Raw genomic sequence first — 21,257 nt, forward strand, 5'->3', positions numbered from 1 at the left:
ATCAGGAAAGGAAAGGAAAGGAAAGGAAAGGAAAGGAAAGGAAAGGAAAGGAAAGGAAAGGAAAGGAAAGGAAAGGAAAGGAAAGGAAAGGAAAGGAAAGGAAAGGAAAGGAAAGGAAAGGAAAGGAAAGGAAAGGAAAGGAAAGGAAAGGAAAGGAAAGGAAAGGAAAGGAAAGGAAAGGAAAGGAAAAGAGGCAGGCAAGAAGGAAGGAAGGCAGGAAGGCAGGCAGGAAGGCAGGCAGGAAGGAAGCAAGGAAGGAAGGAAGGAGGGAAGGAAGAAAAAAATTTGGGGTGTAGTCGCTTGTGCTGTTCCTGTGTGTCTGAGAATCTGGAGACCTGTGATTAACTGAATATTAATTTTATTCTTTCATAAATAAATAAAAGATGCTTTCCTCAGAAAATATGAACTACGCATGTTTGACAGAACCCTTTAGTTCACCACTGAAAACAGTTGGCATGTATTTGCTATTAAAAGGTATCAGAAAGGAAATATTTTAAGACACAAAAGTCCTTTCTAAGGCGACAAATTGCAAGCAGGAAGAAGAGGTTTTAGAGGCGAGGTTTTTAATACACGCTTTCATCAGAGCTGAAAACATTTGCTGGGATTTGGCTTTATTTCCCCCATTATCTGTATGGTCAGAATTTCATTTAATTTAAATGGCTTTTTGCAGAACATAGAAGAACATGTCTCCCTTGGCTTCTGAAGAAGCCAACCTCACAAACAATAAGGGTTGCTGCTGCTGCAGCCTGGGAACCAGCAGGCAGTTTGGATTTCTAAGAAGGTCTCAGGGCTACATCCAGCTGAAGAGCCTGCCTTTGCTCAAGAGGCAAGGTGGAGAGCTTTGGACCTTGGGAGATGAATAAACTTAGGGATACATGTGTCTGCACCAAATCAGATCTGAAAACAGAATGTCTTCCTCAGTACACACCCAACATAGCTGCCACAAAAAATAATATTTGAAGACAAATGGGAGCATACAACTCCCTTCTGCCAGCCCACGGGCACAAAGCCCTTCATGCAAGGTCTGTGGCTACACGCATGCCTTAGTAATAGTGGGGAACTTTTCTGGTTCCTAGTTTTGGGGCTGAGCAGAAAAATCGAGCACTTAGAGCTATATAAATTAGATGGAAATATGTGTTGAATACTGTTTTTCCTTACAATGTCTTTGTTTAATACCTACAATTGCTAACAATGTGAAACAGAGTTATGCCATCTAGTTCAGCAGTTGCACAGACCTGTCAAGAAATGCTGGCACCAGATTACGCGGGCACTCCCTGTAACTGCGCCCTTGCAAACAACTTATGTACGTCTTTGACGCTGGTGCAGACAGGCAGAGAAGCCGTGTTTGCGATACTCCCCTGGAGTCTCTGCTTTGCTGGCATTATGGCTGGCTCAGACAGGGCTCCCTGGCTAGAAGGGAAATACCTGAGCTGCACAACAGGGTATGAACATGGGAGAAGGCGACAAGTGTGAACAAAATGTTGCTAAAGCTCATCTGCTTCTTCCTCTGTGCTCTGATTGCACCAAATGTCACAGGTAAATGGCTAAAATATCTTCTGTTGACTAAGCTGGAAGATGAAGGGGCTGTGAGGATCAGAAAGTCTTTTGTCCTTTTGTTAAACAAACTGCTACAAAACTTAAGTCAAATAGTATGAGGTCAGGTATTGAATTTTAATTCTTTATCTAAAGTTAATACTAGAATAAACAAATGAAAAAGGCAATACACAAATTCTGTATTCTGCAAGTCAATTCTGAAATCTAAAGGGGAGTTTCAGTTTGAAGGATATTAGTAATACTGTATTTGTGTCTGCTTTTTTGCTGTTCTGTGAGAAGCTGAACTTTCAAGTCCTCTTAATGCTGAGCACAGGGGATGTCCCGCCTGTGGAGCAGATGTAGGGTCAGAGAGAAATGGTATAAAGCACTAACAGCTTAAAAATATTCTCTGAAGGTCTCTTTACCTTGGAAGGATGCTGTGCAATTTGTGTTCTGCTTCTCCAAGTAAATGTTAAGCTTCAAACCCATCTCCTGAAAGGAGTTTGGCCTCGGATCTCCTTGCTATACTTCAGTGTTTTTATGATGCTCAGTCCTCAAGACAGCAAACATGGCTGGCCAGTGTGCTTGGATTTTGCTCAGTCTTTCTAAATGTGCTCTCTATCTTAGCTTTTAAATTCAGGTTGTGTCTTGCTCCATTTTGTTCTCCGCCTCAGGAAAAAAAAAAACTTAATTTAAAGCTTTCTTGGCCAGCAAAACACAACAAAACATAATTATTTATAGTTCCTTGTTGCTGGGTATGGAAACCACTGACTCAGCATCAAGTTGCATATGCTCTGAAAGTTTCTTCTGTGGAAAACAGATGATTATGACAAATGTTTTTTAAAAGCTGTCAAAGCAGGGCTTCTATTCTTTAAAGAAATATAGTTTTGTTTTTACTGTGTTTTCCTTTAAGGCCTGGCTAGCTGTGTGATGTTTCTGCACAGGAGCCATGTCACCTCTGTGCGTAGTGACTGCCAGCCTGGCTCAGGTGCATACTCATTCAATTTTGTCTTCTACACTGTGACAGATAGTAGGAGAAAAAGATGGGATAACTTACACTGTGTCCCCCATTCTTTTGGCCTTGACCTGAAACATGAAAATTTGTGTCCTAGTCTCCTTTTTGAGCAAAGAACGTTTTGACTGAATGTTTATGTCTAAATCTGCCCCTGTGGTTGCGCAGAGCAGACACCAGGTAAGCAGACGGTATGTTCCTGTCCAAGCCTGGGAGTCCAGGCTTTGTATCCCATGTGATGGGAAGAAAACCAGGCAAGGGGGTATGTACCAAGATCTTGCCTTTTGCAGTCAGTTTGTGTAATTGGCAAATGAAGGAGAGGATGTTCCCAGTCTTCAGGTTAGAGGTACATCCGAAGAGATTGTTTAGCATAATTTATTGTTGTTGTCTAAAATACTTTGATTTTAACCACTTAGCTTGCACAGCAATTCCTTTAGCTTCATGGGATGTTGCAGATGTTATTTTCTTGTCACCAAGAGCCCAGAATTCCCTTTTCAGTTTCCCCTTCACTGAAGTTTCCTCATATGCAGAGAGGCAGATGCTGCTTGATGATACAAGAAGCTGGTGACATTGTTGTCCTCCAGATTTGGAAAAGAATAAATGCTAAGAAGTTAAAAGCTAATCCTTATTAGCACTACAGTAAAGAAGGATTTCTCAGCCCTGTACATAAAATTTTAAGGGGCATGCCAGAAAAAGCACAGATGTGGTAAAGCACTTCTGAACACTATGCAGTGCTGATTATGGAGTTACTTCTTGTGTTTGTTGAGCCCCTGAAAGGAGAATAAAGAGGTAATTTTCTTAATATTTGTGCAGTGTTCACTGACATTGAGCAATAAGTAGTGGTGATAGTAGTGAACTAACAGCAAGAAATGATGAAGTAGTAGAGATGAAATATTACTACATTCTATATTCACAGAGAAAGAAAGGTGTAAGAATCTATCCCAGAGCAATGGAATTTTATCAGGGTTTATTTAAGGCATTTTTAACTGAAAAGTAAACCAGACAAATATATCGGACTTGATAATGAATTTTACTTTTTTTTTTTTTAGTTGTAGATTCTGTAAGTTTAACACAGAGGGGAAAAATGTTAAACAAGAAGTCAACACCAGTCTAAATGGAAATCCATTCTTCATGTAACAAATAAAATGTAATATTCTGCTGATAGATTGGGAGGCGGAAATGCTATTTACAGAGAAAATCTGGACATGCCTGGCTTGAAAGACGAGCTTGGCTTTTCCTGTGAGGCTATTTACATATTGCTTGTGAATCCAAAATCAAATGGAAGTTGTTCACAGCTCTGGGCTAACAGCCGTCTGGGTCCTGCCTGCTCTCTCTGTCTAGTTGTCTCCTTCACTTTGTATATTATTTCTTTTCCCTTCAAAACGTGTAGACCACAGACAATGGAGTATTTCAGTACTAGGAAACATCCTTCACTGTTTATACTTGGTGCTTTCCCTGTTTATATAACCTAGAATTGTCTTTTCTTCCAGTGTTAAACACTTACTTGCTTACGATTGCTTTGTGGACTGTCGCAACAGATGGATTGGAGAAATGATGAATATAATTTGGCTACAACACAGGATACGCTATGTCTAGATCAACAGCATTTTGGAATAGCATGAACCTCTCTTCCAAACTACAGCTTTCAGTATGGCTCTGGGTCCCAGGCAGAGAGCAGGGAAGTGCGTCATTGCTTTCATTGCTCAGGAATCCCATTTAATTTGTGTACTGGATGAAAAGATCTCAGGTTTTAGCTTTACACCTTTATCATTCACTCCTGAGGGCTGCCCACTGTATTTGGAGTAGGGCATGGTTACGCAGTTACAAACATTCTTATACAATCAATCAAGTAAAACATACTGAAGCTGAATCACAAGTTTCACTTTAGTGTATTTGTCATGTAAGTATTTAACCTTATAAGCACAAAATCTTATACTTTTTACATGTAACAGCTACACACACATGCAGGTATATGCATACTTACGCCCATACAGATATCTGCTTCTGTATTCTTTAATTATGAAAGGTAAATAATATCTTTCTCTAGGGATACACTTCTCTTCAACTGAAGGCAGATGTTCAGATTAGTGTACCATTCATGTGAACTATACATCCATAACACTATACCTCACCACCACCATCTCACCTGCAGTGCTGGAGACTTAGCTTTCTCACACTAAAGTGCAAATGCTCCAATAGCTGTCGTGTGCTATGGCTTTGCCACAGAAGATATGTGGCCCTGTAAAAATCAGGAAATATGCTCTGTAGATAGCATAGATGAGTATTAGGGTTTTATTTATCTTATTTTTCATTGAGAAGCGTTCTTATGAGTAGCAGAATTTGTGCTCATCCTGAATCTATTAATGCCGTCTATTATTAACACCAAACAGAAACTTTAATTGGTGAACTTTTTTCATAGAGACACATACACTGTAATTAGGTCCAGAGTTTTTCCTGATGAAAGGAAGATAGAAACCTTAGTGCCTGTATAAAACCTTTGTGGTTCAGCTGAAGTGAGGTGACAGGTCTCACTGCGCCAATAGAAGATTCACTGGTTTTGCCAGCAAACCAGGGGTTCAGTACTTCTGAATAAAAGAAAAATACATATCCAAAAAGTCCTAAATCAAGGACTTAAAAAGTTCTGAAACACTCCAGCACAGCTCAGCCCTGTTCAGACACGGAACATCATTGTGAGTGCTGAGTCATGGAAAAACCAGTGTCTGATCGCATAACTAAAGTCTGTTATGTAAGTCACACGCTTGGGTATGCCAACTCCCAACACGTTCAAGGAAAAGTGATAGCAAGCAATCTAAATATTGGGAAGCATGGAGATTAGTAGGGACCAAATGGGTGCTTAAGCTGCAGAGTGAAGGTCAATAAAGACAAAAAGTGCCTTGAAACTAGTATGGACCCTCAACAGGCCAGAACTGCTGGTATGGCAGCCAGTGACTCTTCTGCTATCTAAATTGCAAGGAAGAGACCTCCTTATCCTAGAGATAGCTGACGTTTACTTTAAAGAATGGCTAAGCGTTGTGTCAACAGATCCATATAACTTATGCCAAAGAATCATAAAGAGTTGGCATCAAGGTTCTCCACATTATTAGTGATTTTATAAAGATATAAATACAGGGAATATTCTAAGGGCAGAAAGAACACCAATGTTCTAATGCTGTAAAAGAAGAACCATCATGAAAATGTTGCTCGTGGACTTGTCAACCTGGTTTTGATCCTGAGTAGAACAGCTGACATTAGCTGGTTAACTTTGTAAACACAGTTTAAAAGAAGATACCATATTTTAATGGCAGTTAAGACTAATGAAAGATAGGCCTTGTTAAGTGAAATAGATGTCATTAAAAAATAATTAGGAAATAATCCTTGGTAACAGATATTATGACAGAACAATTGTTTCTGGGAAAGTGTTGAAATGACCACTGCTACATTGGGTTGGTTGAAACTGTTCCATCCATTCCTCACTTTCAATGGTTCATTGGGAACCATTCCCTGCTGAGCAGAGAGAACGTACTTGTGACTGGAAAGTAGCAGAACTGAGATAATTCTGTTCCCATAATGTAGTGCAGGATGTGCTCGTGGGGATTCCTGCCTTCTGTGCTCTGGTCCAAACACTGCTAAGGATATTGCATCAGGATTCCATAGAATAAAATTACCTACACTGTAGGTACCATCTCATATGCTTTGACGATCTCAGAATAATGTAATAATTTCATTTATAGTCCATTAAATAAATCAAAGAGGTACTTTGATTACAGCCTACAAGCACTTAGATTATTACAATCCTGCAACGTAAAAAAAGCTGTACAAGAGCCAAGATCTTCTACAGTGTCCAGTCCAGTCAAGCCTGGAAAGAAGCAGCACATTTCCCATGACATTGGAACAGTCTATAGAGTGCAATAGAGTATCTGTTACTTGACTTCATTAAATCAAATTGGATGGCTTTATAAAAGCTTGACCTGTTTTACTGATACAATGAAAAGCTGAAATCATGAAAAAGTGTGCTTTGCCTGTCTGTAAGCAGTGCCAGCCTAACTGCTCTGTCATTTGCACTTTGGTTATCATTTCTTCTCTGAAAAATGTTTTCAAACACTGAAGTGACAGTGTTGAAATAAACAGTGTGTATTTCTAATACAAAACATGGTTTTGCACTATTGTAAGCTTTTTCCTGGTACATTCATATACCTTTTTTATTTATTTCTTCTTTTTTTCTTTTGCTGGGAATTGTAGGTGAAGATGCTTTGCTGCCAGCACCTCAGAATATCTCTATTCTTTCTACCAACATGAAACATTTCTTATCTTGGAGTCCTGTGATTGTCCAGGGAGAAACTGTGAGATACTCTGTTGAGTTTCAGGGGTAACTTCTGTTGTTCTTCTTCTTTGTTCTTTGAACGCTGTTTACTTAGACTTAAAATTCGGCATTTTGGGATCTTTAGCACTATTCAGTTCATGGACAAAGGAGAAGTTTGATACTCTAGATACTAATTCATTACAAGTGGGGGAAAAAATTCCTTTTGCTTGAATTCTGAGACTGTTTACAGTTCAATAGATACCAGAGTAATCCAAGCTGTGCATTAAGCCCAATTATGAAAACTGCCACTGCCCAAAGAATTAAAAAGTTAGGAGGATTAGCAACAGTTTATTTAGAAAAGGAAAGAGATTTATTCAGTGTTCATCTTTTAAACATCTAACACACATTACAGGAGGTTTCTGATCCATCTTGAGCTATGACTTGTATTACAGTATGGCTTTGGAATTCTGGTTTACCTAGGATGATCAAGTGAAGTGAGTGAGAAGGATCTGAGGCATCAACACTGTGTTGGCTATCCCCACCTCCTACACTATCATGCTCTGTTTGACTCATGAATAAGCTGGCTCTGGGAGATTTTGTCTAGATAAGATCTAAACCACACCCATACTGGTTCCATACACTCCTGTTATTCCAGCCCCAATGCACCCCAGTACTGGTTTTACCTGGAAAGAACTAGCAAGCAGCCTTAGCCTATATGTCACAGATATACATCCTACCAGACTGTTGCCAGTTTGCTTTCTTTTCCTCTCCTCAGTGAGTACGAACGAGACTATGCCAATGAAAGCTGGATTCCCATCTGTGAATGTTCACTCATCACAGCCACGGTGTGCAACATCACAGAGGATATCTCAGCCACTGTGGCCTATAACCTGCGCGTAAGGGCAGACGTTGGCACTAGAAGATCAGAGTGGGGCACCCTGAAAGGTTTCTTCAATCGCATCACAAGTGAGTCCTGCTGTTTGGCTTAAGCTACATCGTGTTGTGTTAATTTCTCAGTCTGGTGTTGAGGGATTGCTCATGCATATGTTTACGTACAGTGCATGTCATACAAAGCCAACAAATGCACAAAGCACATCCTACTTCTCAGCTTCTCTCATTTTGGGTTGGGACATTTCACTCTTAGTCATGCTGTGTTCATGGAAATGAGTTCCTCCTGAGGCAGGGCCAAATTTACCAGGGCTTGAATCTCCAGGGATTCTAAGATAGGTAAGAAAATATTTCTTTTGGCAAGTTGGCTACTCTTGCCTCTGATTTCAAAAGGTTCTGATCAACCAGGGTTGCTGTCACTGCTCCATCTAATCCCTGTCATCTAGTCAATTCTGAGAGTCCAGAATCCTGATCCTAGGGAAGCACTTCCTGATCCTACGGAAGCACTTACTCTAGAAAACAGCCATGTCGCCCTCTATCTGCTTCATGCTGTCCTGGAAATCCCAGTTCCTTCCAGACATGATTCCCTCCTCCCATGTTGTCAGATATATGAAGTGACCTCAGAAGAGGAAAATAAAAAGCAAACTGTAACATTGCTGCAGCCCTAGCAATGCAGGGTATTTTCTCCATATCCTTCCAACTCCTGCAAAGTCTGAAGTCTAGCTCAACCTAAGGATCATGTTGCAGCCTAAAATTAGCATGCTGTTTCCAGTGTTTCTCTGGAATCATTGCCTCTGTTCTCTGCTGTTTAGTCAACTGATTTCAGCGATAAAAACTGTGGTGGAAAACCTCTGTTGAGGTCACTATTGGAGTGCAAGTCTCAGTCTGGGATGGGCAGCAGTCATCAGTTTCAGCCAGGAAAGAAATTGCCTGTCCAAGACCAGAACTGACCCGATCTTACACCTTCATCAGTCATTCTTTGGAAATTATCTACTATTTCATAAGTGAGCAGTCCTCACTCATACAGAGCACTTAGTCAAAGCAGCACCATGAGAAGTGCCACCTAAGCTGGTGAGCATGTCTATTGGTGTGGAAGTGTTTTCTAGATAGTGCTTTAGATGAAAAATCCTTCCCTTTTCCAGGAGCTATGGTGACACAGACTTGAGCCACAGACCACACTGTCAGGTGTGGAAGCATATGCCTTAGTTTGAGCCTCTTCATGAAGAAAAGCAGCAACTTTCTCATGGTATGGTGAAGTATTTGTCAGCTTAGTCCTGTGTCTTAGAGGCCCCAATACAATCCTCTGGCTAAGCTGTGAACATTCACAGGATACAGCTTGCAATGGGCTGTAGTATGAATGTGCATACAAGGACAAATATTTAAAGGAGAAAGAAAAATCACTGCAAGTTCTTGTCCTTATGCATTTTTATTGCTCACTTTCCCTTGCCTCTGCTATTGCACCTCTTAGGAAATGTGGCATTGAGTCTGAGAGGAACTAAGGAATTCAAAGCACAGCCCACTGGTTCTGTATGTGGCTCATAGACCGTCAGGGTGTCAGCACAGCCCACAGTACTTGTAGTCTAAATAGCTCCACTGTCAAAGCCTTAAATGTAGATACACATAAATTATGATAACACATGGAAAACACTTTTAAAAGACCTTCCTCAAACTAGCAATTTAGTTATGTCTCTCTTCTTCATTTTTCAAAATTCAAATAGTTAATTGGTATCCAGTGTGCCAGCATAGAGAGAAACCTAAATGCTTTTGTTTGGTTAGTGGTAGCATCTTGCAATATCCATTTGTTAAAACATTATGCCAGTATTTGTTTTTAACCTCCAAATGATGTTAAGACTTTTTTTTTTTTTTATTTTGAGACATACCTTTAAGCAGATTCTCACTTTTCAATTTAAAAGTATAAAGTAGTTTTCCAGGTGTCCCATTTGTGGCACACTCTTTATGAACATATTTGTATTTTACCTTCTTATATTGCTCAGTCTTAATGGCAATTCACTGGATGTAAGACCAAACTCTATTAAGAACATCTCTTCTGTATGTGGCTATACATTGCTCTCCTTGCTTTTAAGAAACGAAGGAGATTCGTTTCTTAAAAGCAAGGAAGTTAAAAACAGTTTCAGTCACAACAGTGGTAAAGAATGGCACATATAAGTAGCACAGATGTGATCTTTGTACTGCCTTGATTCCCAGTTCACAAATTCTCAGTATGTAGTTTCATCCATGCTTGATTGATTTTGGTTGTTTCACTAATACTCCTCACAGCAGAATCCCAATCTGAACCAATCTTTGAATATCAAAGCAAGCATGAAGCAAATCATCTGCAGATTTACTTGCATACATTTACAAAAACTTAGTCACAGCAGGTCAGCAGCCCAAGTCTATCTAAAACCATGTAGATACTAGAAGAAAATCAGCATTCATGTCAGCTGCCAGAGTTACAGAGTTACACTGCTAGAGGATCATACTGCTTTTTCCTTCACATTTGAGTAACTGCCAAAATTCCCATGAAAAAGCAATGGTTTCACAGCTCCTGTTCTGTATGTTAGCGCTAAGCTAATGCCCAGGAGCAGAACTGGCCTGATCTGGTATCTCAACTTCTGGTCACCCAGCTGGTTCTGCTGCTGTTGTTCACACGGGACAATTAGGCCAGACACTTCCTCTACTGGAGAGAATTCAGAAGCTTTCAAGTTCTGTGCAACTCAGCTATTGCCAAACTCCCATTTGCAATGCCAGTCATGGTCATCCTGTTCAAACTCTGCTACTGTTATCTAGTCATAATGAGAGCTAGAGCAGAGAGAATTTTCTGCCCCACTGAAGCAACTGGCTATTATTCCAGAGTAATGTTACCGTGCTCATGATGGCAGCTTCTTTCCCTCTCCTAGCTGGGAACGGGACAAGTTTTAAGGATCGCCTCGGATGTGTTAATGGTGCTCTCTCTGTGTTGGCAGCTTCCCTGACCCCACCTCTGATGAAGGTCATAGCAGATGGCTGTCATTTACTAGTGGAGCTGGAGGACATGGGGCCTGCCTTTCAGTTCTGTGTTCTCTACTGGAAGAAGGGCCAGGAGAGTAGGGTGAGTTTTACCCTCGGGTTTTGGGCAATAACAGAGCCTACATACTTAGAATGAAAGCATACAGACATTGCCAGGGCCTGTTTGCCAGTCCAAGCTCCTGCTGTGAGGCTGGAGGACATGTCTTAGTCAGTGTGTGCCATATTCCTATGCACATACCAGTGTGTTGCTCTTACCTCTGCGGAGAAGCTTGTGTGTTCTTTCCACATTTTCTTCTCTGGGAAGAGGAATCTCCTCAAGGACTTCAAGCATTGAAAGAAACCAGAAGTCAGGAACGGAAGGTGTTTATGCTGACTTTCTTCTCCAAACATCATTTGGATTACTCAGACCAAGATTAAGGTGTCACATTGAGGTGCTGACATTTTTCTCAGGAGTTTTTTGTAAAACAGCTTGCCTGTGACAGTGAGCTACCACTTTCTTAGCTGAGGGCATTGCTTCTACCTGGGTGATACTGAAGCAGTGGCAATTTATGTTCCATTCAGGTCCTTCTGTTTTCACTAGATATCAATAATTTTTTTCTCTTGGGAACTTGTGCTTCCACAGCACCTAAGAACATAAAAGCATTAAATTTCAGCAGTCATATAAAGTCAGACCACGGGACCATCAAACCTAATGTCTTCTCTGCCAGTGGGCAATGGAAATGACCAAGGAAGTTAAGAAGGAGAAAGCCTATGTGTAATTACGCTTAGATTATTTTCTGAGATTTCACAGACACAGCTCCAGGAAATTCCTGAACCAGAAATGGTATCATTAATAGTCCTTGATGAATTTTTATTCCATTAATTTATCTGTTGTGGTTTTCAAGTTACATAAACTTTTAGCATGTGCAACTTCCTGTACTCAGGAATTCTGCAGCTTAACTGTTATGCAGTCTTAATCCTGGTTTAGGGGAAAGAGAGAGAGAGAACAGTTATTCCCTATTCACTTTCCCTGCCACTCTAAATAGTTTTATATTGTGTATCTTTTTCCAGGCCAAGGACTCCCAGACTACTTAGCTATTCCCTGTGGAAGCCCTTCCAGCTATTTTTGCCTTTACCAAGGTGGGCAGGGAATAAACCTGCACAGTTCAAGGTGCAGGAGCACTATGGGTTAGCACCATACAAGTCTTCACACTTTTTTATTTCCCTAGCAATTGTTAACAAGGATGACTACCACAGAGCTGATTATTCCAGGAAACCTGAACCCCAAGTTTCTGTTTCTGGTGGGGGATGCTCAATTTAAGGAACACTCACCGACTGTAAAAATGAAGGGGAAAAATTCTCATGAGCACCATTTAACCAGGTTGCACAAAGCCTTGGGTAACATGGTCTAGTATGAGGCATCCCTGCCCATGACAGGGGGGTTGGAACTGGATGATACTAAGGTCCTTTTCAACCCTAACCATTCTATGATTCTATGACAGGCACAACTCCAGCATAGCTCAGACTGGGACTGAAGATCCTGGGCTGAGCTTAATGGGGCTTCTGCGCCATGGACAGGGGGTGCCAGGCAGAGCTGGTCAGGGCCGTTGCAGCCTGGTTAGTGCACTCTGATGCCTTTTCATCCCATGGCTGTTAGCTTAATAGGCTTTGAAATAGATCTTGACTACATTTTGGAAATTGAAGTAAATGAGATTAACCTTGTTCATGGGCTTAACAAAATGTTAACTCTTCTTCAATATATGATATTAATCACCTAAACATTAATTCCAAACCTCAGAATAGTTTCTAACAACTGGACTGTCACAAGCACCAGGTTTGCTGGTCAGTACATGTCCAGTTCTCTCTTCTTTTAATTACTTTTTTTAATAATTGTTACATTTGACATGTCTGATTTGAGGTTTTTGCAAGAGGTTACACACCACACATAGTCACCGACCTTATTTCATCCTTGAAATCTTTTAAAACTAGTGGGCCTCAAGACCGCGTTTCTGTGGAGAGGGATATTTTGACGGAGACAAGGACTTGCCCTACCAAAAGAGCCCTACTGCTTGTTGGAAGTATCCATGTATGTGTGTGATGCTGGAGGCTGATCACTTCTATGAGTGCAGGCTTTGCATCTGCAACACAGCAAGAATTAGGAGCAACTAGCTAATTGTTACCTGTCCTCTCATGACTGGGGAGACTGGAAATACCAACTTCTTTTTGCTAGCAGTTAATGGAGTCCTATTTATTGCAGGAAAATAATGTACTGGTGTTCATATGCTGTTTAAGGGTTGCCGAAGTGTGTTGCAGTTGCACACACTAAATTCACTTGCTCCTCACTAGCCCAGTCCATCCCCTCTTAGTGATCTAGAGTCACAGCACAGCTCTCACACCCCTATCACAGCATGGTTCTGGTATTCCTATCATATCACACTAGCACAGGCATGATTTTCATATCCCAGCAAAAACTTGGATCAGTCAAGACCTTAGTCATCAAGCCGTTACACCAGGGAAGTAGGTCATAGTCTAGCGTTGTGGCCCAACATCACCATTATGCTTCTTAGGCTCACAGCTCTGTCTTTCCATCCTCTCCTACCCTTCCAAATGTGTGTGGTCTTATCCTGCACTCCACTGTGCTTCCTTGTTTGCTGTTTTTCTCCCTCTCTCACACCTCCTGCTGTTCCTTCCCTTTCTCCCAGTAAAGTCTGGGCTAGCATCATGTCAGGACTCCTATTTTCAGTTAGGTCTTTATCCTGTGTTCTGATGCTCTCTCTCCTGGGCTTGCGGCAGATGCAGCAGAAGGTGGTGAAGGACGCCAGCTCTGTGGTTCACCTGGACACAATGGAGGCAGGACCTGATTACTGTGTAAAAGCTCAGACATACGTTGAGGCAATAAACAGAAGCAGCAGCTTCAGCCAGACACAGTGCGTGGGGGCACAAGGTAACAGCCAGCCTTCCTTCCTATTCCTCTGGTGTAGTCCTGCCCAAGGATACCCCAGCAGCTCTTCCTTTCATTTCCACCCAATACCTCCTGTCTTATTTGCAAATGTGCTGCCCATTTGTTCCTTGGGGGAGGAAAAAAGAAAAACTCAGTAGGGCAGCCCCCTACACTGGCATTGGTATCCTTTCCTAGAGTGTACCAACAAAGGATCTCACCAGGGTGGGTGGAAAAATCAGTCACAGAGGGTGCAGGCTGACTGCATTGAGTGGTTTGTCCTCACAAGGTTTGCCTCTCAGAAGTTTTGCTGCTTCTGTTATTTCTAGGTGGCACATCCATGTGGCTGGTTACTGCCCTCATCGTCTCTGCTGGCTTTGCCATGGCTGCTTTGACACTGCCTTTCCTTACCTGGAAAACAAGTAAAATCCTTCAGTATTCCTGCTGCCCTGCTGCAGTCCTGCCAGACACACTGGTAACTTTTTTTACCGTGCTTTATTGGTTTTTAGGGTGCTAGATATTCACAGGATCATGGGGCAGGCAGAGAAAGCAGACACATCCACAGGAAGCCTTGCTCATTCCGATATGATGAGCTGAGCTGCAGGGGTCAAGCAGCCCACATGAGTTGGCTGGACGACTGTCACTGCCTTTGGCCTACAGCCCTGAACAGGGAGGATGCTGCTGGTGCTTGTGGGGAAGCAGCTTTGGAAGCATGGACTGTTCCTGCTGACCAGCTGCTCCCTGAACAAAACAGCTGTGTCATTGGCAGCACTGCTCCATGTGCCCCGGTACCAGCACTGAGCTTCTCAACAGCTTGGTAAGGAGAAACAAATAATCGAAAGCAGCCTCTTTTCTCACTCACTCAGGAGGAGTATGCCTAACCCATGAGCTGAAATGTACTGTCCAGCTCAAGCGAGAATGCAGGCAGCAGCTTTTGTGGCTGTGGGTTCCTGAGCACTGGGTCTCTGGGCAGTTGTTGCCAGAAGGATGAGAGGAATGGTTTGTGGGGAAAAGTGGATGGACAGACTAGCTCAGAAGCCTGAGGGTGTTTGAGCAAATGCATTTGTTTTGCAGAAAGTATCAGAGCCCCCCCCTCAGCTGATACTGTGTGGCAGTGAAGAAACTGAGCAATGTGATCTGAAGGTGCATGTGATGCCCTCAGAAGAAGTTCTCCGACTGTGGATTCAAGAAACACTTTAGAGCACCCCAGAAAAAAACAGCCTGTGGAAAACAGATCTTGTAAGCAGAGTTGGCAGATGGTGCCCCAGCCACTTTCTTCAGAGTACCAATAAGTAGCATTGTTTCCTTTGTCTAAAAACTGTTGCAAACCAAATGATACGATGAGCGTGCAGCCTACTCTGTTCCTCTGTGTAGCATCTTCATCCACCTACACAAAAAGCAAGTAAAGGCCACAGGTGACAACTGCTAGTTTCTATAGTTTACCTTCATATCCATATCCATGACCAGACATGAGTTGACTCATGTTCCCTTTGCCTCTGTCAGCCACATCGATGGTTCCAGGGCAGAGGCCACCCTCCAGCCACCAGGATTTCACCAGAGCAATAAATGTAGATCCTAATCCCTTTTTTCCAAATCATTTCAGCTTCAATATTTTCACCTTGATATTTTAAAAGGAAATTATGCAGCCAATAAGAGATTGGTTAAACCAGCTGGAATGAGTAGGGAAAAAATTGCTTTTAGGGCTGCAGGCCCTGACCTGAGGTTACACTAATTGAAAAGGATGCGGTCAGTGACTGGACACAACATAATAATTTGCTGCTTGTGACAGATAAGCATGTATGGTGCCAACAAAACTTAGAGACAGACCATGAGGGGTGGCTGAGTTTCACCAGTACTTGGTGGGGATAGATGTAAGAAACAGCCAGGCTTCAAAGATAGTTGGAAGAAGCATTGAGAACCTTTTGGGGAGCAGAGCTTTGCAAGACCAGCAGCATTGCTAATATTATGTAGGTGCAAGATCACCTAGACAGAGTGTCAAAACCACGAATCCGTATGGGCAACAGATGTCTTTGCACCAGGACGCACTAAGCACTGGATGTATGGATCAAACATCACAGCATTACCATATTAGTGGCCATTCCAGATATATGACATAATTATCTGCCAGGTATCTTGTCCTTTTAACGAACAAAACTGTTCCTTAAAAGACATAGAGAAATTCCTTTTAAATGCAAATAATATATATTTGTTGCGTATATTGCAATTATGGCTGTCACTTTGAAGAAAAGTAACTCATTACCTGTGAAGCGAAGACTTGTGTTAGGAGGGCATGAAAAGACTTTGAGCTGAAAAGCTTTTTTTAAAGCTAACAACGGACCTAATGAAATGCCAGACATCCCTTTTTCACAATGTGCCGATTTGTTTCATTCTTGCAATCTTGCATCAGGCCATCAGGTGGCAACAAAGCACCGTGAAAGAAGTAGAAGTGGCACAGGACTGCCCATACCTCTGCTCTGTAGAGGCAGCCCACGCCCTGGTTCCTGGCTAACACCTCACTTTGGTGTTGTAGCCCAGTGGCTTGTTTTATTCCTGTCCCACTAACATCTGCCTGGACAATATTAAGATATAGTTCTTACGTGTTAAATAGTAAGATTGGTACTGCTCAATATGTAGCAAATTACAGGGTGAGAAAATCTGTGAAAGTCTGAGCATTGAAGACTCAGGGTTGGTTTTAGGTTGACAATTAACTGGGAAATGCCTAGCTGCTAACAACCATATGATGGTGAGCCCTGACAAAGAGGTTTGGGAGTAAAGAGGAGGAGGGCATGTACACGGGCTGATATGACAAGCGCTGAGGGGCCCAGCAGGTCTCATGCTCCTCCAGAACTGCGCTGGGGTGGCAGCAGGAGGCAATCAGTGACTGGCTGATTCTGGCAGCAGGCACCAGTGGGCAGTAATTTTGCTAAGGACAGTTAGCACAGAAGTGCACTCCCTTGCAGGTCTGTGGGCTCTTGGTCAAACATCCCCTTAGCTTTGCCCAGTGCTTGAATTTTCAAGGCACAGCTCCCCATTACAGAGGCCTTGGTAGTAAAGCTGGTTTAGAGAGCTCCTGTGCCTTGCATTTATCTTTATTTTATACCCTATTGATTCGGATGAGTTCAGTGTCTTGGTTTCTAGTGTGCCCACAGGGGTGGCCCATACAGGAAAATGTCCTGTTGCTTCTCCATTCCATGGCTATAGGTCTGAAAAGCCTTAGTAGTTCCTCCAATCTCTTCTCCCCTGGCATAGTTGCATCATGGCAGTACCAATTGTTTAGGGATATAGAGTAAAGCAGGGAAAGAAAAGGCCCTTAAATGCGAAGGGCTTTTAGGAATTATTCTAATGCATATTTTCCAGCTGCATAGTAAGTATACAGCATATGTTTCTTTCTCACTTTTGCAATAACAGATTTTATGCCATTCCTCATTGCCAATAAAGCAGTTAAACAGTTGTACAAAACTGCACAGACAATGTTAAACAAAAGAAATACCTGAATAAAATTCTTACATTAGAGAGATGGAACGGAATTGTTTAAGTGCTGCTGCTATCTTAGCAAGACCATATTCAATTTGCATCAGAATATTCCAGTTTGTGTCTGTGGAGGCTTGAAGTCAAATTTGGGATGCTGATTGAAAGTCCCTGGAAACCTTCTCACTTTGATGTACTGCATTTTGTTAGGCCTGAAAATCATGGTATAGAATAAGAGCAATAATTGCCATCCATGTACATAGTAGCATGGTGGCATTGGCATAGGCAGCTGCCCTCAACCACTCTTTTTAGTTCATTTCTGTGCGTTCCAAGAGTTAACCATGCCTTAGCAGTCATGGCAACAGCTGCCTTCGATAACCGGTTTTGCTCCTACAACCACGATACTACATATCAAAAAAGGACCAGACAAGAAACCGCAGTGAAGAGCAATGTGTGCTGATGAAATTTGCTCTGTTTCTTTCTGTTGATGTGGTAGTAAGTGACTCCATTTCTTTCAAAAATGTACTAATTGGTTACTTTCCTCAAAAAATGTTGCATGAAAGTAAAGCACAAACCTGCATCACCTTTCTAGTGAGTTTTATTTCTATGCTGCATGTAACCTGTTGGATGTGATTCCAAAAAAAAAAAACTTTTTCCTGAAGACTTTGTAAGAACAGAAAGAAAGCTGATAAGACTGGTTTTCAAAGAAAAATGATTCAGTCTATTAAATGCAGACCAGCATAAAGACTGTTGATTACATGAACATTTAAAAAGAGTTATGTGATCTTACTGGCTTGACAAAAAAGCAAGGAATTCAATTATCTGTTCCATGACACTAAATGGCTGGAATAGAGCCTAATTCTTCCTGTGAAGTATATTTCCTTAGAAGTACATTAATGTTTGCAATTTTTACAGGCTGATATTAATATACAGCCCAACTAAAATTGAGATCTTTAACTGGATAAATTACCGTTTAAAGTATTTTCTCCATTATCGCAGTATGTTTTGTCTCTTTAAAAGTTGTCTTTTTTTCCTTACAAAATCAAAAAGTAACCGAAATCACTACTTTGACTACAAATTGATTCAGTTTCGTGTGAAGGCAGTACTGTGTCCTTAAAATGAATGGCTACGAAGATAATAAACATCTAAATCACTGCAGATAAAGATATTTATTGTTTAAATAGTTTATGTACAGATGATTCTGTTGCTATTAAAGTACAAAGCTGCAGAAACAGAAATTACTCTGTTCAGGTCTCTTGTGGTCTTCTCAATAAACAGAACTATAAAAAATTTCAGAAATTACTAAATTGAGGTATAAAAGGAATTAAAAAATGGCAAGGTTAAGTGAAATTGCCCACATAAATACTGCACACGGAGACCTAATTTGGTTTCATTCAGTGGAAGAGCTATAATTTAGCTATTTCTACAGCAATGGCCCCTTCTGGGGAGTTTAATGCCCATGGTTCACTCGGGATCAAACTCAGACCTTCATTAACAGCTGAGGACATGCTCTCACAGTGCAGGCCAGCAGGCAGCATGCCTGCCCCAAAGACATCCTGTTCACCCCTTCAGCCCCAGAGGGAGGTTTGACAGGAGCTTGCACTTGCTTTACATATCTTTAGCGCTGGAATAAAAGAGGAATGAGGAAACTGATAGCCTGGAATTCCCTGTTGCGGCTGTGTTTAACGATGTTAATGGCTAATTTTGCCCGCACGAGGGTCTGCTGTGCCACCCCAGAGCCTGTTATTCCTCATCACAGACCAGAGAGCAGCGGATCTGCAAGGTGAGGCTGCAGGCAGCAAGATGGGAAGCGTTGCCATCGCCCAGCACTGGCGCAGCTCCCCCAGTGACTAGGCTTGGGACCAATTGCTGAACAAGCTTGCAGTAATGAGGCTGGTGAGTCAGGACAGAGCATCAAACGTGGCCAGGGCTACAGCAGACTGTACAAACAACAGAGCTAAAGCATGGCTCTGGCGGTGAGTGCCAGAGCTCAAAGACAGCTCCCAAAAGAGGGAAGGTCCTGGTAAGAATTTGCACAGTCCTCTCACGCAGCAATTGACTGTGGGTGCACCATATCAGAGCTGGTCTTGGACACAGGCCCTCCAGCCACTGACCCGAGGGGGTTTATCAACCAAGCAACTACAAGCCTGCTGAAAGACCTGTATCTTCATTGCACTTTGGGACCATAACAGTATTTGTATTTGATTATCTTTTTTATTTTTACATTATCCTTTATTTTTTTATCAGACATCTGAATCAACAGCATGAGGCCTATTTAAAGACATAGCAGAGGCTTAACATAAATACATTTCACCTGTCAAAAAAAGACTTTAGGAAGAGCTGAGAAGTGTTGGCATGATGAAATAGCAAGGTGAAGGATAATAGTTTGAGCAGTAAGGCATCCTTCAAAACCCTGAAGTCATACCCAAATGAGAAAAAAAGGAGGGAATCACAATTTCTATCTGATTAAATGTAAATGCACAGCAAATTAGGGCAAAAAGATTTTGGGATACAACTTCCTACGAACATCTAAACTAATAATAGATCCTAGAAATGGGACACTTGCCAGGGAGTCTACAGGGCCAGATGATCACGTATCAAAGGAGCTCTCAAGGAAGTTGGAGCAATGGCAGAAAACCATACTGAATTTGTAACAACTTTGCCTACTGTGAATGAGTTTATGAAGGTTCCCATGCTGAATCTTTACGTCTGAAAGCATAGGATTACCTTTCACAAGTGGATGTGCTTGGAATGTTTGTACATTAGGACAAAAACAGATAAATTACTCCAATATTAAGCCTGGAGTTCCTGCATGTGGGTGGGAGATTTGAATAGTAGCTGTGGTTCATGGGTCCTCATAGGATCCTAGGATAATCCAGGCTGGAAGAGACCTCAGGAGGTCTCTAGTCCTACCTCCTGCTCAAAGCAGGGTCAGCTTGTGTCAAATCAGGCTGCTCTGGGCTTTATCTAGTCTGGGTTTGGAAATCTCCAAAACCAGAAACTGCACAACCTCTCTTAGCAATCTGCTCACCTTCTTGACTGTCCTCATGCGAAAAATATGTCTCCTTAAGCCTGGACAGAAGCACTCTTGGATTATACAGGACATAATACTGAACCTGTTAAAGGTCCCGAGTAGTTTTGATCTGGGTTTGAAGTTAGCTTGGAGTGGGGTGGTGGATCGAAAGAACTCCAGACAGCACTCCCAACCACAAATATTCTATAATTCCTGTTTGGCAGAACTATTTTAACTGAGTGCTCTGTATCTACATCAAATTATGCAGTCCATTTTGTGTTATAGGTGTTATGCTGACATATGCAGAATAACAGAATTCTATGAAACCTGGATGATTTGGAGACTGACTACCAGTAGAGCACGTGATGGAGAAGAGGAGGATCTCTTCAAAGGTGCCCACAACTTTAGAGGCCAAGTGGAGAGGTGAAGTGTTCCCTACCTGAGACCTTGTAGGAAACTGAGAATAAAAAGGACTTTTCCCCATCCAAAAGTCAGTCAAGGAAAGGGTTGGAAAGAGTAAATATTAACGATCAGCTCTGAGCCTGGAAATACAACCCCAGGCTCCTGAGCTGAGCAGGCAGTCCTGATGCTACTGCTGAACTTTTTTCCTCCTGCAACTTCATTCCCATTGAAGTTCCCAGATTTATTCCACTTTTTCCTTTAAACAATTGCTCTTCCATTTTGGCCTCCCTGCTGAGGCCAGGCAGTTCACATAGTCCTGTGAAAGTGGTCTTTGATACAATCAGCTGCAGTTCTATACTTCTTAACATATTGTGGTCTTCAAACCAACCTCCCACTGTATAATCCCCATCCATTCACTGCTGTGTTTTCATTCTGTTAAGCAGTGTCCTGCTCGTCCTCTAGGTTGCTCATATATCTCATCCCTCCTGCTGCTATCCAGACAGGCTCATGGCTAACATTTTCCCTCTTTTTGCCAAGTCCTGGCCTTGAATTCCTCTTCTGCCATCTGGTACAACTTCATTGCTAATTTTGACATTGTTCCCATCACTCTCCTGAGTTTGGTGGTACCTCAAATGTCCTGCAGTTTAGAGGATGTCTCTCACCATGACGCTGTGTGTCATTATAGAATAGTCTTACTTAGGCCTTCTCAGCTTCTCGC

At 42.0% G+C, this 21,257-nt stretch overlaps 1 protein-coding gene across 1 annotated transcript; it reads left to right on the forward strand.

Moving 5' to 3' along the window:
• Positions 1–1,206: 1,206 nt before the first annotated feature.
• Positions 1,207–14,856, forward strand: IL20RB (interleukin 20 receptor subunit beta). The gene is made up of 8 exons (XM_030482264.1): positions 1,207–1,320; positions 1,461–1,534; positions 6,774–6,911; positions 7,621–7,811; positions 10,697–10,821; positions 13,512–13,662; positions 13,986–14,131; positions 14,731–14,856. The coding sequence occupies exons 1-8, from the start codon at positions 1,207–1,209 to the stop codon at positions 14,854–14,856; spliced, it is 1,065 nt and encodes a 354-aa protein (XP_030338124.1).
• The last annotated feature ends 6,401 nt before the right edge of the window (positions 14,857–21,257 follow it).

Source organism: Strigops habroptila, chromosome 4 (assembly GCF_004027225.2).
Source record: "Strigops habroptila isolate Jane chromosome 4, bStrHab1.2.pri, whole genome shotgun sequence".
Lineage (NCBI taxonomy): Eukaryota > Metazoa > Chordata > Aves > Psittaciformes > Psittacidae > Strigops > Strigops habroptila.